General features: G+C 41.4%; 3 protein-coding genes across 9 annotated transcripts in view; all 3 read left to right on the top strand.

The window, feature by feature from the left end:
- Positions 1-756: 756 nt before the first annotated feature.
- Positions 757-2,658, top strand: chchd10 (coiled-coil-helix-coiled-coil-helix domain containing 10). The gene is made up of 4 exons (XM_066689738.1): positions 757-911; positions 1,656-1,881; positions 2,009-2,156; positions 2,424-2,658. Exons 1-4 carry the CDS (start codon positions 871-873, stop codon positions 2,441-2,443), a joined length of 435 nt encoding a protein of 144 aa, XP_066545835.1. The 5' UTR covers positions 757-870; the 3' UTR covers positions 2,444-2,658.
- Positions 2,659-4,515: 1,857 nt separating this feature from the next.
- ddt (D-dopachrome tautomerase) lies at positions 4,516-7,090 on the top strand. The gene is made up of 3 exons (XM_066689570.1): positions 4,516-4,767; positions 5,410-5,585; positions 5,976-7,090. Exons 1-3 carry the CDS (start codon positions 4,660-4,662, stop codon positions 6,046-6,048), a joined length of 357 nt encoding a protein of 118 aa, XP_066545667.1. The 5' UTR covers positions 4,516-4,659; the 3' UTR covers positions 6,049-7,090.
- Positions 7,091-7,441: 351 nt separating this feature from the next.
- The window catches only part of cabin1 (calcineurin binding protein 1), an 86,426-nt gene continuing 76,720 nt past the window's right edge, over positions 7,442-17,147 (top strand). For 6 of the 7 annotated variants that reach the window (XM_066690007.1, XM_066690003.1, XM_066690008.1 and 3 more), the window contains exons 1-20: positions 7,442-7,483; positions 8,193-8,244; positions 8,577-8,669; positions 9,091-9,204; positions 9,438-9,572; positions 10,016-10,196; positions 11,142-11,271; positions 11,524-11,673; positions 12,078-12,361; positions 12,611-12,634; positions 12,984-13,155; positions 13,372-13,508; positions 13,698-13,915; positions 14,126-14,204; positions 14,507-14,694; positions 14,897-15,046; positions 15,377-15,571; positions 15,723-15,959; positions 16,426-16,579; positions 16,990-17,105. In XM_066690007.1, coding sequence (XP_066546104.1) covers positions 8,242-8,244; positions 8,577-8,669; positions 9,091-9,204; positions 9,438-9,572; positions 10,016-10,196; positions 11,142-11,271; positions 11,524-11,673; positions 12,078-12,361; positions 12,611-12,634; positions 12,984-13,155; positions 13,372-13,508; positions 13,698-13,915; positions 14,126-14,204; positions 14,507-14,694; positions 14,897-15,046; positions 15,377-15,571; positions 15,723-15,959; positions 16,426-16,579; positions 16,990-17,105 — 2,760 coding nt within the window. In that variant the 5' untranslated portion in view covers positions 7,442-7,483; positions 8,193-8,241. The remainder of the gene's footprint in view (positions 7,484-8,192; positions 8,245-8,576; positions 8,670-9,090; positions 9,205-9,437; positions 9,573-10,015; positions 10,197-11,141; positions 11,272-11,523; positions 11,674-12,077; positions 12,362-12,610; positions 12,635-12,983; positions 13,156-13,371; positions 13,509-13,697; positions 13,916-14,125; positions 14,205-14,506; positions 14,695-14,896; positions 15,047-15,376; positions 15,572-15,722; positions 15,960-16,425; positions 16,580-16,989; positions 17,106-17,147) is intronic. The other variant, XM_066690005.1, reaches the window with a different exon arrangement.

Below are 17,147 nucleotides of genomic sequence, written 5' to 3'. Positions count from 1 at the left end.
GACCAATCACAATGGACAGACAAGTACATTTTAGAGATTACAATTAACATTTACTGTTCTAAATAAAAGTAACATAATACACTGTAAACATCACTCTTCTCTCATTCTAATATTTAACAGACATTTATGGCAACATGTTCATTCCATTGACATGTTTTCCCATTTTCCTTGTGAACAACTAGGGTGAATAGAGTAGTTGTTTCACTATTAAATGTCTGGAGGAAAAGCAGGTGTGAACAATGTGAAGTGCATAGATATTACATAGCCTGTATATATTGTACATTTCAAATATATGATGGCACCTTGATTTAACTCTTAATATGAATATTGTTGAAAATAAACAGTGGTGCCAATTACTCTACTGTTAAATCAATGCACTATCAGAAAGACAAAGTGTTATTTCTGTTTCCTATAGACCAACCAATCTGTGTTCATCCTTAGTGTTATTCAGGTTACATTAAGCATGTAATCTGTCAGTCTAATCGTATTAACCTGACGTTATAGGCTGGTGTGGAAATGACGTTCTGGAAACGTCTGGAAAGTTGTGGCAGAAACACTGAAAATAGGTATTTTGCACTCCCAAAGAGAGGAATCACGGGAGATGGATCGTACACATACTTATGCTGTTGAATAACAATGAAATATATCTGAAAGTTTGGGAAAAAGGCATTAAATCGGCTGCCTGATATGTAATATATCGCGGAGTTTCGGTGTTGCGCATGCGCAGCAGGGAGATCTCCTGGACAAGGTCATATACACGTGAGTGAGCTGAGCCATTTAAAACTGAGCAATTGTGTGGGGACGCTGCAGTTGCGCTGCCATTTACGAAACACTACAGTCTAGTAAACATCGCACAGAATAAACTATATAATGGCCAGAGGAAGCCGTAGTCGACCCTCGCCTGCAGCCAGGTAAAGTATTATATAGTTCATATAGGTTGCAGACATTTATTTCGTTTGATCCCTGACCAAGCATGCTGTGTTGACTAGTGTAATGCAGAATGGATTAGATCTGGAAACCTCCGGCTTTCTTATAAAGAATTGAGCCTTATTCATCACTTAGTATATATTAAATATTTCGTTGATAATGACTTCTGTGTGCGACGAGAAGTACAGTATGTATTACATGAAGGACATCAAGGTCATGACAAATTCGCTTACAGCAACTTATGTGTGCAGTCCAGGAGGTCGAACTTACTGTAGGACAGACTAGTACAGAACATACAGTGGAGTTTCATCACCCAGCACTAACAATGTGTTTCATTTGTCTTATGTTATTTAATGGCTTGTTTCGTATGTTTCAAAACACACACCTATGGCAATATTGTACTATTAATCTTCTTTGTCTTCTTTTTCTTCTTATAATTCCTACTACATTAGGTTCCATGTAAATGTAATGTTTTGTTTTCAAATGATCTTATTTTAACAATACAAATACATGTTTATACAAACACACTTAGTATTTGATAAAATAATAAACTTCAATATTTATTTTTACAGTATTTTTGCCAGCTAAATGTGTGGATTACTGTTATTTATTTAGCCCATGCACTCAAAACACAGGTGTTTTATAAATATGAAGGCTGTATTGAAATATCTTTTTTTTTTTTGGTTTATGCTCAGCTGACCTGTTCTCCACTGTTTTGTGTTTTGTAGCCACCCTGCCCCCTCTCATGCACCTGTCCCTGCTCACGCCCCTCCTTCGGCGCTGGCTGCTCCCATGGCACAGCCCAAACAACCCGGTCTCATGGCCCAGATGGCCACCACGGCAGCCGGAGTCGCTGTGGGCTCAGCGGTGGGGCATGTGGTTGGCAGTGCGCTGACTGGAGCCTTTAGTGGGGGCAGCAGCTCGGAGCCTGCCAAGTCTGCCAGCGTATCCCAGGTAAGAGGGTCCTATATTCCGGCACTTGTCAGCGCAGTTCGTGTCATCCTTTGTGTTGTGTAAATATCGAACAGAAGCAAGTGGATTAGGGACTGGTGCTCATGAGGTGCTCTCTTGTTCTTCCCAGGAGCCCCCAAGACAGCCCTCCTCTCTGCAGCAGCCTGGGCCCTGCCACTTCGAGATCAAGCAGTTCCTGGACTGTGCCACCACCCAGTCTGACCTGCAGCTCTGTGAGGGCTTCAGCGAGGTTCTCAAGCAGTGCAAATACTCCCATGGTACACCCCTTTTCAATTCACTTGCTTACACAAGTCTTAGAAATAATGTCAGCTCTTTCCACACACAAATGTGTCACCTATTTACCTTTTTTACTGTAGTTTAAATTTCACTGCTTCTACAGGTAGGAGTATCTGTATCCTGGGGATCTGCAGTGGGGTTTTGCATATTGTGAAGCCATTTTGTGTATACTGGACACACCTATTTCAGGAATGTAAAGAGGTTATATATATGGTTGGTGTTTTAACCTTGTTTTTTTCCTCTTATAGGTGTTTCATCACTGGTTTGACTGCAGGATTTTAGAAGAAATTGCTGAAGTAAAATAAAGGACATGCATCATGGAATTGGGCCTGACTTTAACCCTATACACTACCGGTCACAAAAGGGATTATTCACTTATTGTAAAGATAGTGTTATTTTGAATTGTTCGTGTAGGCAAAATCTATACTGTGGAATATGTCAAATATCAGGTTGTAAAATAAAAGTGATTTTTAACTGTTAAAAGTGTGTGCTCGTATTTGAAACCCTTTCTCCAAAAACAGAATGCTTTATCAGTAAGTTGTCAATTTCTGGTTTAATTTCATATATATATATATATATCACTCACCTAAAGGATTATTAGGAACACCATACTAATACTGTGTTTGACCCCCTTTCGCCTTCAGAACTGCCTTAATTCTACGTGGCATTGATTCAACAAGGTGCTCAAAGCATTCTTTAGAAATGTTGGCCCATATTGATAGGATAGCATCTTGCAGTTGATGGAGATTTGTGGGATGCACATCCAGGGCACGAAGCTCCCGTTCCACCACATCCCAAAGATGCTCTATTGGGTTGAGATCTGGTGACTGTGGGGGCCAGTTTAGTACAGTGAACTCATTGTCATGTTCAAGAAACCAATTTGAAATGATTCGACCTTTGTGACATGGTGCATTATCCTGCTGGAAGTAGCCATCAGAGGATGGGTACATGGTGGTCATAAAGGGATGGACATGGTCAGAAACAATGCTCAGGTAGGCCGTGGCATTTAAACGATGCCCAATTGGCACTAAGGGGCCTAAAGTGTGCCAAGAAAACATCCCGCACACCATTACACCACCACCACCAGCCTGCACAGTGGTAACAAGGCATGATGGATCCATGTACTCATTCTGTTTACGCCAAATTCTGACTCTACCATCTGAATGTCTCAACAGAAATCGAGACTCATCAGACCAGGCAACATTTTTCCAGTCTTCAACTGTCCAATTTTGGTGAGCTTGTGCAAATTGTAGCCTCTTTTTCCTATTTGTAGTGGAGATGAGTGGTACCCGGTGGGGTCTTCTGCTGTTGTAGCCCATCCGCCTCAAGGTTGTACGTGTTGTGGCTTCACAAATGCTTTGCTGCATATCTCGGTTGTAACGAGTGGTTATTTCAGTCAAAGTTGCTCTTCTATCAGCTTGAATCAGTCGGCCCATTCTCCTCTGACCTCTAGCATCAACAAGGCATTTTCGCCCACAGGACTGCCGCATACTGGATGTTTTTCCCTTTTCACACCATTCTTTGTAAACCCTTGAAATGGTTGTGCGTGAAAATCCCAGTAACTGAGCAGATTGTGAAATACTCAGACCGGCCCGTCTGGCACCAACAACCATACCACGCTCAAAATTGCTTAAATCACCTTTCTTTCCCATTCAGACATTCAGTTTGGAGTTCAGGAGATTGTCTTGACCAGGACCACACCCCTAAATGCATTGAAGCAACTGCCATGTGATTGGTTGGTTAGATAATTGCATTAATGAGAAATTGAACAGGTGTTCCTAATAATCCTTTAGGTGAGTGTATATATATATATATATATATATATAGATAACAGAATCCCAAAAGAAAATAATTTAAATATAGCCATAGCAGGATTTTAGTCTTACAAATAATTATTCTAGGGTATGCTGTCAGCAAAAGTTATATTTAATTTGTGTCTGAAACAAATCTACACACAGCAAGATTTGATTTTAACAAATGTATCATATGCTGCATTGATTCGTAAGTCTCTTTCAAAACATCCTGCCATAAACTGTATTTAAAACACTTTTGAAGCTTATTTTGCACGTTAACAAATTCATATTTCCGTGATCATAAATTCATTCAGGTCATTTCAGCCTTTGGGATTTGATATGAAGGAAAAGTCTTCCACGTCATAACAGTGGAAGTTACAGAAAACAGAAATGAGGACACTCCCATATCGTTTATTAAATGAAAATTCAAATATAAAGGCCTATGATTGCAGCAGTGTGAACGTTATTTAAATAAGGGAAGTTATTACTGGCAGTGGTAACTAGATTGCAGGCCCGGTTTTTGCTGCTGGCTCCTTTAACAGTGCGCGGACAAGGCGGTCCGGTCTCAGCCAATGAACGGCGGAGAAGTGAAGTGAAGATACTTTCCGGTGTGATCGCCGTGCCGTTACTAACATTACGATCACGGTAACGTTTCGCTCCAGATTAAAAGATCGCTTTGGGAGAATCAGTCATGCCTTTCATAGAATTGGAAAGCAATCTTCCTTCCAGTAAATTTACCGAGGAATTTCTGAAGAAGCTGTGCTCCACCACTGCGGCAATACTTGGAAAACCAGAGGACGTGAGTACAGCACAGTTCATTGATTGTGGTCGCGTACGTGTCAGATGTCCGCAGTTGTGCGCAGATCTGCAGAATCTCGCGGATCCCATTGGTGGAGCCGCGCAGGACTGCGGACACCCGCGCTACACGGACGAGACCAGTGCCCTTGAACTTGTGTGTTACTTTGTAGCGGAGTCGATACATCTGTGATTGATGAAACATTCTTCATAAAGTCCGTATACAATGCAGAATCACCTCAAAGATGAATTAACGTTGTGTAAATCTACCGTTACTTTTTACAACAGTACCCAGTAGGAATTCTGCAGAAAAAAAAAAAAAAAAAAAAAAAAAAAAAAAAATATATATATATATATATTCCAAACTTGTACCTGGTAAAGTTTATATTCTGTGACTGACATAGTCAAAATAAAGACATTGGTGAGTAATTCTGCAACAAAGTGTGTGCATTAATATAGAAAATATATCCAAATGTCTTTCTATATTCCTAGTCACTTAAAATGTAGTTGTGTCAATTAATTTCTAGGAATTGTGTTACTTTCAGTTTAACAGGTGGCTTGACGACAGACCTGTATGATGCGACCTGTGCAGATTGAGCGTCTCTTTTTGGTGCTGATGTCTACTCTTTTTTTGGGTTCACAACAGAGGATGAACTTGACGGTGAGGTCAGGGCTGGCCATGCTGATGGGCGGCTCCACGGCCCCCTGTGTGCAGGTGGTTGTCTCTGCCATCGCAGTGCTGGACACCGCAGAGAAGAACAAGGAGCACAGCGCCAAGATCTTCCAGTTCCTCACCCAGGAGCTGGGACTCGGGGAAGACCGGTCAGTCCTTGATGCTTTGAGAGACAGCTGTTCAGATGGAGACATTTAAATAGGATACAGGAGTGATGGGGTTCTTTATAGTCAGTTTATAGTATTTCTGTAGTCAAATAAAGTATATTAGTAGTAGTAGTAGTAGTAGTAGTAGTAGTAGTAGTAATAGTATTGTTGTTGTTATTCAATTTGAAAAGTATAATAGACTGAAACATCTCCTCTTGAGTGCTATAAATAATAAATACATAAATATACACAAGTAACCCACAGAACAGGTACATGTTATATATTTATATTATTAATAATGTCAGTGGCTTGAATTGGAGTGCCTTCCAGGTATCAAATACTGGGAATACAGGTGTAAAAAAAAGATAAAAATGATTGATTTCATCTCCCTAGGATTGTCCTCCGATTCTTCCCCCTGGAGCCCTGGCAGGTGGGCAAGAAAGGGACTGTGATGTCCTTCCTGTAAACACAGGGGATATCAGCAACCGAGCCATGCACCCAACCCTGAACTACACTGCAGAGAGCCACCCAGGATGGCTTTCCAATACACCATGGTCACTTAATGTGTGTGTTAAATGAACCCATTGGATGAGAATTGCATTGCCTTATATACTCCATAGATCCCTATTAAACCAGTGAAATTGAACTGTACTAAGATGCAGGGGATGAGTTCCTGTGTATTAGTTCGCTGCTGAGAAATAGTGCCCTGAGATTTGAATGAGGATACTGGTGCCCAGAGTGAAATCAGTATATGCACAACACCTTCTTGAAAAGAGGTTGTGCAAATAATGGACTGGGTTGGTGACATAATGTTGGATTCTCCATTCTGTTAATTTCTCTTTACCATCTCATTGATCTGCGTTTCTAAAATTGTTTAGGTCACTAATGTCTAGGTTGGATACAATCCTTAGATCTTGTATCTGATATTCTGTATGATCTGTATGATATCCTTTTTTAAATATAGATTAATCTCAAACAAAAATCTGTGTTGATATGTCACAATGTCATTTAATCAAGTTGTGCCTCCGAACTTTCCCTGATATTTATCGCCAAAAAGAACGTCTAGATAATGATTTCTAATGGTTATGAGTATTCAATAACACAGCTTTGCGTGTTCACGGCTCTTTTGGTTCACAATAAATGTTCAATCAGGTGAGATTCTATATTCTTACATGTATGTAAGTTAAATGAATTCCCTCCATATACCTGTGACCTAGGTATTGCTTAGCAATTGAGCAGATGAGAGGATCCCATGAAAATTAATCACAGTATTGTCTTGTCTTAACAACACAGCAGTAAAAATCTATACTTTGTCAACAACAATGGGACCAATTGTTGTGGCACAAAAGCAATAAAGTTTAAAAGCAACCAGTAGTCCTCAGCTGTCATTATACTTGCACCTACACACATATACACACCTATCCCCACATATAGTTTTGTTTAATGTAGTTAATCTGAATGTGATTTTTACCCCACGATGCTCATGAATAAAATGATATATAAAACAATTCACACCTTGTAAATATTCTTTATGTTCAATATTAACACGATATGAGTGTAATATTTAAACCTGGCATAGACATGTAATGTGATTTTTTGTGACATAACCCAAGCACAATTGCTGCATATGTATCAACGGTTTAATTATTTGAATGGCTTTGCGTAGATTACTATATATAATGAGCACCTAAAAATCCAAACCGTTTATATGCCCTTGTTACAGAAGTATTAGGTGATAATATGAGTAATGTATCGTCTATAATAAAAGTATCTATTGGAGAGTGAGTATGTAAGTGTGTGATTGGCTGTTTCGTACCGGTTGAACTGGACCAATAGGATTGCGTGTTGCTGGTAGTTCAAGTACAACAGACCAGCAAAGTGTCTAGGAGGCAGCATAGCAGGTGAGCAATTTTGGTGCTTTACTTGCATTAAGTGCTTATTTTATATATATATATATATATATATATATTTGTAATGCATTCAAAAATTTAAATTATTTTAAAATTATATTTTGTTTCGGCTTAAACAGAATGCAATACATTCTGACTTATTTATAAAATACCTTCAAACTTGCTTGTCTCAATCGAGTGCTGTTTTAAGTTATTGTGCACCGTATTTATGATCAATAACAAAACAATGAAACGTAGTGGGGCTAAAGTGAAACGCTAAATTTCTGCTACATTTGCATGAAATTGCATTCTTCTGTTACAAAATGTGTAATTTTTTAAAAGAGAAAACAAGAACAAAATAGGAATGTATTTTGTTTACAATGCATGCGATACAGACACACTGTACAGTAGTAAACGATACATTGTAGCAGCTAAACCGTGCTTGTGCCTCATGCGATAGTCTGATACATTAAAGATACACGAATGTCAATTTGAAATGAAATTGTAATGGATACTTGTTTTTCTTGACAACCACCACTTGTCATTAAGATAGCGAATTGTTTCTTTCATAGAAATTAAACGCATTGCAAGTGAATATTTGTAAACACTGCAGGGGATTGCAAAACATGTATAAAATACGTAATAATTAGGTAAAAACAACAAGCAAAACACGTTCTTGTGGAGACGAGTTTGTTTTTATTCTAACAGATTTTTATTCTAGGTCGTGTCAACATGAACTGGCGATGAGAATCTGGCGATAGAAAGAGAACATGGTACACTTTTTTTTTCTTCAGTAAAATGTATTTCTTCCAGTTGTCATTAACATTTAATGTTTATTCAGGGTTATAAATAATTAAGTTGAATTGCACCTTGTCCTTTATACAAAGTAGAATATATGTGTCTCACAAGTATTAGGCAACTTAGTAGTTTTAAACTTTGAAATGCAGTACCAGTAAGTGGTTGCTTAGTAATTGAAGTGGCCCCTGTATTGTCCTTTTCGTGATGTATTGTCAGTGGGGTTAGGGATCAAGGGAGTCGCAGCTTTTTTCTGAAATATGAAAGTCCAAATGACTTGTGAAGCTCTAACCGCGAGCTTTATTTCCAGATCCGAATCGCAGCTCTAAACGCGGCTTCGACCGCGGGGGATGAGCAGGAGGATTCTCTGAAAAGCCACAAGACCCAGACTAAGGAGGCCCAGGTGAGCTGGCCACACACACAACCACACACAAACTTTAGAATCAGATCCACTGGATTCGTAGTCCAAAAAATACATCCATGAGTCTATCAAGCATGCGTTGTTGTAAACACTGTTTTTGACTACCTATAATATAGCACTGTATATCTGCAGATGTTCTGAGTGTTTTCAGGTGACCTCAGTTTTAAGACTGGGGTGGTTTGTGCAGAGGTTTATTTTAAAGAGCACCACCTACCTACCTGACATCATTTCCAGACACTAGAGATAAAAACCTTTCTCCACACCTAGCTTAGATTTATTTTTTCTCTTTAGCAAAGTGTGGCAGATCTGTTCTTCTTGATATCATTTGTGCAGTTCTGATACAAATGTGTAAGTTGTTCTTGATTGAAATATGTGACATATTATTATTTCAATTTCTGAGCAGGAAGCAGAGGCATTTTCCTTGTACCACAAAGCCCTGGATCTCCAGAAACATGACCAATTTGAGGACTCTGCAAAGGCCTACCATGAACTGTTGGAAACTCCACTACTCAAAGAGGTGAAGACAATAGTCAGCACAGTAGTCAGCTGTTTTTATGGAGAATGTTCCAAATGTTTTGCAGCATCATATTTAACTTATTAAACTGAATTTCTTGAATATTTTTATATCGGCTGCAGTTTCCCCACAAAGCTCTGTCTTTTTTTATCGATTATGTGCACACCACAACAGACGAGTAGTCAGTTGAAGGAAAACTGCATGAAAGTCTCTCTTGCTGTCTTGTACTGTCACAGGCGATTCCCTCAGAAGATGAGAACGTAGGGCTGAAGCACCCGGGACTGATGCTGAAATACTCCACCTACAAAAACCTGGCCAACCTGGCCGCCCTGCGCGATGACCAGGAGACTGCCATGGATTTCTACCTGGAGGTACGACTGCAGTGCCAAGGAGTGGGACAGATGCTGGACACACAAATACTCTTTTCCATTCTATATTTTTAGAACACAAAATATATATTTTCTCTTTTCCCCATTAGTCCCCATACCTTCCAATTTTACATTACAACTGAATTGAACCTGTAAATTCACTTATTTGCTTACCTAGACTTTGTAATTGTTTGTATGTATATTAAATTAACTAAAATATGTAATAGCATATTTGTGAACAGGGTTAGAAAAGGTTTAATTAAGCAAATTATTAATTCAGAACAGTAACCGAGAGATCATCTGCACCAGACACGCCTGGCTCCCAAGGTTTGAGAAAAAAAGGTTTCTATAAAAGGTTTAAAGAATACATAAGGAATTAAGCTCTTACTGAAACAATATTTCTGACAATTTTTTTTAACCTCATATTCTGCATTTTTATCTTGCAGGCTGTACTGCTGGACTCCACCGATGTCAATATGTGGTATAAGATCGGTCAGGTGGCTTTGAGGCTGCTGCGGATCCCATTGGCACGGCACGCCTTTGAGGAGGGCCTGCGCTGCAACCCAGACCACTGGCCCTGTCTGGACAACCTCATCACAGTGCTCTACACGCTGAGCGACTACAGCTGTGAGTAACTGCACTCAGCCATAGGTGTGGGAAAGGGTATTCAGAGGAAAGATCTGGATTAATGTCCAAATTCAACATTAAAGCGTTAAACATAAATGGCAGTGGGTAGTAAGTCAAAGCTGTGTGCATGACTCCTCTTACTGGTGGTTGAAACTCCACTTGGAATTCAGGAAGGGGCCAATGTCGGCAGGAGCTCTGATCAATTATACATCACACAGCCTAGGCACGCCCTTTCATCCTCTCCTGGTCATAGTCTATCCCCTGTCGCATTCAAAAGAAGCCAGGTTGAACATTCTGCGAAGGCAGACGGCAGCTATTCATGCATCGCCACGAATAATGAATAATGTAATTATCTGAAATGGAATCAAATAAAAATAAACCAGCATGAAATCTGAGCAGCAGGGTATATCCGCTTTTGTTGAGCAAGATTATAAACTCACAGGATATTGTAAAGCAAGTTGGGACAAGACTGACAGTGACTTGGCAATAGCAGCAAGATGGTAGGTATTTTGCTACTATGTATTTTTTTTCTTAATTACGTTAAGTGTCCTGGTCAAGTAACCATAACTTTTTTTTATTTAACTAAACCAACTGTTATGTTCTGACAGTTTTTAGATTGTAACCTTCTGCTACTAGTGTGTAATTGAATTGATCAAGGGCAGGACCCGAGATGAGATATATGTAGAGAAAAAAACGCAATGGATTGAGATACTATTTAAAAACCTGATGTAACGCTCAGGGTCGGGTGCCTGTGCATCTTGATCATGTCTAGCGTTTTTAGCACCTATTCTGTGGAAGACACTGAAAGTTCAAACTTAAAATGTAGAGAAAACTAAGGCTTGACAGTTAAAGGTGTTTGGTTCTGTAGGTATAACACTTTCTATCACATCAAGGAAGTAACCCAGGTAAGAAGTAACACTGTACATGTGCTCTTGCTCTTTACAGGCTGCCTGTATTTTATCTGCAAAGCCCTGGAGAAAGATCGCTGCTTCACTAAAGGCTTGGTTCTGAAGGAGAGGATCTTCAAGGAGCAGCCCTGTCTGAGGAAAGACTCCTTCCGAATGTTCCTGAAATGGTGTGTGAGCCCATGTCACCGTAGCATTGTGTGTTTGATTGGTAGATCAACACACTCACTGTTCCAAGATCTGTAGTTCTGCATTGCTGTTTTTGTCTTGTGATTTGCTCCACCATCAAATTACTTCGTATGGTCTTCTAATCTTTCTAATGCCTCTGTCATTACTGTTCCTTAACGAATGTAAGTTGCCTTGTACAACGCAGTGTCAGCCAAGTAAATTAATTCTACCGCCTGTGTGCGTTTCCCCTGCAGTGACATGTCTGTCCATGACGTGGAGGTGGAGGGGGCCGAGGCTCAGGCCATAGTGGAGGAAGCCCTGGAGCTACGAAGGAGGCGGCAGGCGCTGTGCAGCCGAGAACCACCCCCTGACCTCCAGCTCATACAGCCCATCCCTTACTTCACGTATGCCTATTACTGCTCACCGTGTTACTGTTGTTCATGTGGAACTTCCAGATGTAGATACAGTATAAAGGGACCAAACGCTCTACAGCTGAAAACAAACGATAAGCTGATGACATCACCAGTTTATGCCTGATTCAGATGAAGTGTAGAGCATTAGTAATGTGCATTTGGCCAGTAACATTCACATTGTTTGCTAGAAGGACAAGTATGACCAGTTATGAAATGAATGTCTGAGTGCTCTTGAATGGAGTTTTAAGTATTTACTGGCTACATTTATAACAGTATACCCTTACTTTTTAAGAACACTGGTCACTGTTTTTAAACTTGAAGATGAAAGTAAGCTTTCCATACATTTTCTGTTCTACCTTGACTAAGTGGTATACATTGCTGTTGTGCCCCATCAGTTGGAAGTGTCTTGGGGAGAGCCTGCTGGCCATGTACAGACACCAGACCACCTGTGAGCCTCCACGGCCCAGCCTGGGCAGGAGGATTGACCTGTCAGAGTACCGGGACCCAAGTCGCCTCCAGGCTTCCCCTCATGCTTTTGCTCCTGTCAGTGTGATCCAGACCATCCCCAGCAACACCAACACCTCCCTGCCCATCACAGAGCTCCCCCCTCTCACTCAGCCCACCACCCTGGCGCAGATTGCCCAGAATCAGAACGTGGTAGAAGTCACCACATCCATAGGTGAGTCACGGCTGCTTCTTGCCATTCATTTCTTTACCTAATACTAGGTTGTGAAGCAGTTTTTAGTGTTCCTCAAGAAAAACATTTTTGAATATCAGTTATTTTACCTAAGTTTGTTATGGACTCTGAACTAGACTTGTGTGTTGTTGTTATTTCTTCCTGGCATAAGTCAGAACTGCAGATAGGTACAAAATAAAACTGTATAGCCTTATATGTCATAATATTTTTTTTCTGTATCCTCCACATCAGATTCTCAGTTGAATGCCATTCAGTGTAAGTGTTTTGAAACTTTGAGTCACTACATATTGTTTTTGATGTCCATGTGTTGACAGGTTTAGAAGCTTTAGCAAATGTTGTTTATTTCAAGTGAAATGCTTGTCATTTGTTCTTGCTTGATATAATCAGTTGCCTTCATACAGCTGAGTTTCAAACTATGCCATTTCCGAATCTGTAAATTGTTAAACAAAACAAAAGTTGGGAAAAGGGGATATATATTCCTAGAATTGTCTGATACAACATGTTTTTTTTGTATTTGGAGGGATAAATGATCAGCCTCTCGGGACCGTTGACTGTTTAGAGAGTTTGCTGTGAGCTGATGGAGATCTCCCATGTGTTCTTCTAGCTGGAGATTCATGTTTGTCTGACAAAGTGAAGAAAGCCCCAAAGAGGAAGAGAGTGATTGAAGATAGTGGTGAGACAGCCAAGCGCCGTTCAGCTCGTGTCAGGAACACCAAGTGCAAGAAAGAGGAGAAAATTGACTTCCAGGAGCTGTTACTGAAGTTTCTTCCATCCAGGTAGAATATTTTCTGCAATAAGCAAAATACATCCTTAATAAAACAGCTACATTTTTCTCTCTTTTTTTTTTTTAACTGGTTGACTGCTCTTAGGAATTTGTAAAGTGTCTCATGAATGTTAGGAGTAACTTTTTGATTTGTGAAGACAGTGAAATACAAGACTTACCTTCCATGCATTCCAATTCAAGACTTGTTTCATAATGGTTGTCCCGACAGGTTAAAGAAGCTGGACCCAGAGGATGATGAGGAGAGCCTGAGTAACTATGAGATCCAGTCTGAGGTCAAGGAAGACAACCAGCAGCTCATGGGGTCTCATTGTATGTCTTTCGACTCCACAGTTTTCATGGAATCAGGTAGGTATTGCTGATAAAATATGCCTGTAAACTGTATGTCAGTGATGGTTTAGACACGTAGACACTAAAGCACTAAAAACATTTCTTAACCCAGCCAGAAACCTGACAAAACGAATTGCACCTTTACAGAAGAAAAACATAACTGCCTGGAGACCTAGATTTTTCTTTTATTGTCTTGCTCTCACCCAGAAAGGCACGATGTTCACACCTTTCTCCTCAACAATATGTCCAACGGTGGAATCCTGGAGCTGATGATGCGATTCCTGAAGGCCATTGGTCAGAAGTTTCTGGAGGAGTGGCCACCTGAGCTGGTAGCCGTGGTGTTGGAGATCTATCAGAGCTGGAGGAAACACAGCATTGGCCTGCCCAATCCCCTGTTGCGGGACTGCAGCAACCAGCACATCAAGGTACTGCACTGACTCTGGCCAGGAGAAGAGGGCCCATTGTCAAATTCATTTCACTGTGCTGGTGTTGCTTTGGTAGCATGCAGTGATTTTAAGACATTCAATGTACAGAACCAAGTTAATATATTTATGAAGCACTTATCCTGCAAGTAAGCTGCCTGTAGCGGTCAAAGTCCCATAATGCATTGTTACCGTTGCTCTCCCCTTGTGCAGGACATGATGGTGATGAGTCTGTCCTGTATGGAGCTCCAGCTGGAACAGTGGTCACCAACCAAGGGCAAGAATTCCACAGGTAAAGACTATCGTTGTTAACCTGAGATTCTTATGTAAAAAATACGTAATTCGTGCAGCTTTGTGTTACGTTTCAGCAACAGTCTTTGTTAACTTAGAAAGAAAAATGTATTTCACTCTAGGGAGTTAGATCAGTCTCTGTTATTTGAAATTCCTGTGTAGCTATTCTATCTTACTGTTTTGTAATGACCTCCTTCAGCACCAAATCATTCAACCATGAATTTAGACTAAATCAGATTTTTACTCTTATTGGAACCTCACTGCAGTTCCCTTTTCTTTTCTTGTCCTAAATGTGTGGTACAGTGTCTCCCCGTAAGTGCCCAGCTGCTCAAAGTGGGGACCAAGGTGGCTTAGATTTTCCAGGGCAGTTTTTCCAGGGGGACCTGATGCAGCTGGCCTTCACCTCCTCCCAGAAGGACCTGTTTGACAATGACTGGCTCCCCTTTGTAGTTAGAGTGTACTGGCTCAAGGCTCGCTTCCTGGCACTGCAGGTACTGACTGTCTTCCATCCTCATCCTAGGAAATACAGTCACTCGTCTAGACCCACAAATGTTACGTAAAATGTTTGCATGCAAAAGTAAATTGATTGGTGTGTGAGAGGAATAAAGCAAAGGTTTCTTCTGGTTTAGTGATGCATGTTTTAAATCCCAAAAACAAGGACTTGAATCTTAATGAGTTGCTTTTTTATTCCAGGGGGATATGGACCAGGCTTTGGAAAGCTATGACATCTGTACTGGGATGCTGCAGAGTCAGGCAGCACTACAGGCTGGGAGCAAAGAGGGAGAGAAGTACACCATTCACCTGCCCAACCTGCGAATGGATTCGGCCATCTCTGTGGAAGAGGTCAGGCTGCTCAGCATCGCTGAGCTCAGTGGGTCCTCATAGCTTGTAGGACTGCCCTGGTTCTGATGTTAGTGAGACTGAGAGTGTCCAGTTAGTCATTCTTAGAGAGCCCTCACATGAGTATGGTCAGTTCTGAAGTCCAAATCTGGTCCATTGGTTTGCTGCATGAAGGAACGTGTTAATTTCAGTGTGTCAAGGGGGGTAGAACCAGGAATACACCTCAAAGCAGCCACACTTCTAGATGGGACAGAAGATGACCCAGTACAAATAATTTATCCTCGCACAGTCGACACCTGACCACTCCCTCTTTTGCATCTCCTTGCCTTCAAGATCGACAAGAAGCTGAAGTCTCTGGAGCGCTGCCAGTCCCTGGAGGAGATCCAGCGGCTGTTCGAGTCGGGAGACTATGAGACGGTGGTGCAGCTCCTGCGGCCCACCCTCAGCAGCGGCGGGGCTGGCCGGGTCAAGGCCCTGGAGTTCGTGACCTCGGTGCCAGAAAGACCTGCACAGCTGCTCCTGCTCCAGGTATGGCGCTCCGGAGCTGCAATAACGAGAGGGAAATCCTACTCTATGGGGGAATGATTAATTGTATTACTGTCAAGTGATGTGAGAATGATCAGTCTATGCGTTAGGTGAGCTATTTCTTAGTTGCTGGATACCTCTGTGTCGTGTGCAGAACTCCCTGTTGCAGCAGGAGGATTTCCGCCAGTGCCTGGAGTGCTCTGAGGTGTCGCTCAATGAGGCCTTCCAGCAGATGAACAATGTCTCCACACCCTCCGCCAAGGACGAGTGGGTGACGACGGTGACGCAGCTGCTGCTGGGAGTGGAGCTGTGCCTGTCCCAGGACCCCGACATCCTCCACACCTCTGCCCGCTCTGCCAGCATGGCACGCCTCACCAGCAACCTCATCCAGGTAAGGCCTCGCTGGGGCTGCTTTTCCTGTGCCTTCATTGTAGAGTCGAATACTGCTTTGTGACACTTAGAGATTTTGTGTTCTCTAGTCTATGAAAACTCAAGTGTTAATACTGATTGTTGTTTACAGTTTCAATCCCCCCCATCTTGTTACATTTAATAATTAAGTTAGATGTTAAACAAGTTAGATGGATCTTTAAAACAATTAGCTGGCTTATACATTTATGAAGAGGTGTTTGTTTAGATGTGATACAGGCCTAACCCAGTGAGCCTGTACCAATGTCATTGTTGAGATCAACTTTGAAGATCAGTCTTAAATTTGTATCAACCCCAGTAAAATGCAGTTGGTGTGACAAAAAGAGAAATCTGTTTCCATGGCTATACAGCACAGTAACGTGAAGTTAACGTGTTTACTGCGATTTCATGGACCTCATTGCCTGCGTGTCTGTCTGGTTCCCATGTTGCAGCTGATAGACTGCAGCATGGCAGTTTCCGAAGACCCGAAGGAGCCCTGCATGTCGTCTGTGCTGCCCTGGATCATCCTACACCGCATCATCAAGCAGGAAGAGGCGGCCTTCCATTGCATGCGCAAACAGCATCTGCAGGGGGAGGAAGAGGAGGGTGAGGCATATCCACCAGACCGCACACACCATCATGTCTTCAAAAGATTATTTAAAATTATTATATAAAGCATTTATTTTAATAATTTGATTTAATTTTCAAACTGAACGGCTTTCTGTTTGAAGGCACCATTTTACTTTCTTTCCCCCGAGATTCTTGAGTTGTATTCGTCCAGTTTATTTACTTATTTATTCCTAAGTTTTAAATTATTTGATATCCGTAACCACTTTGAAACGTCAAACTTGATGACGGCAACAATTCATTCCATGACAAACGAATACAAGATGCAAAACTTTATTCATAATTATTTCCTAGAACCAGAGTTTGCAAAACTATTAGATAGAACATGGCAGGGTGCTGTACATAGAGTGAGAGCTCCTTTCATCCCATCTCCCTGCGCTCCCCTGCAGACGACCCAGACACCCCCATGCTGCCCTCCTCTCTGATGCTGCTCAACACGGCTCACGAGTACCTGGGCAGACGGTCCTGGTGCTGCAACTCCGATGGTGCGCTCCTGAAATTCTACGTAAGTTTAACAAGCTTTTCATTGCTTGCAGCTACATGAGAA

This window comes from Amia ocellicauda, chromosome 17 (genome assembly GCF_036373705.1).
Source record: "Amia ocellicauda isolate fAmiCal2 chromosome 17, fAmiCal2.hap1, whole genome shotgun sequence".
Lineage (NCBI taxonomy): Eukaryota > Metazoa > Chordata > Actinopteri > Amiiformes > Amiidae > Amia > Amia ocellicauda.
This window is presented reverse-complemented; position numbering and strand designations above follow the sequence as displayed.

Coding starts and splice junctions, on each gene's coding strand:
- ddt (XM_066689570.1), top strand. CDS start 4,660: ATGCCTTTCATAGAATTGGAAAGCAATCTTCCTTCCAGTAAATTTACC. Junction 4,768..5,409: donor TACTTGGAAAACCAGAGGAC/GTGAGTACAGCA, acceptor GGTTCACAACAG/AGGATGAACTTGACGGTGAG. Junction 5,586..5,975: donor CTGGGACTCGGGGAAGACCG/GTCAGTCCTTGA, acceptor TCATCTCCCTAG/GATTGTCCTCCGATTCTTCC.
- chchd10 (XM_066689738.1), top strand. CDS start 871: ATGGCCAGAGGAAGCCGTAGTCGACCCTCGCCTGCAGCCAG. Junction 1,882..2,008: donor AGTCTGCCAGCGTATCCCAG/GTAAGAGGGTCC, acceptor TGTTCTTCCCAG/GAGCCCCCAAGACAGCCCTC. Junction 2,157..2,423: donor GCAGTGCAAATACTCCCATG/GTACACCCCTTT, acceptor TTCCTCTTATAG/GTGTTTCATCACTGGTTTGA.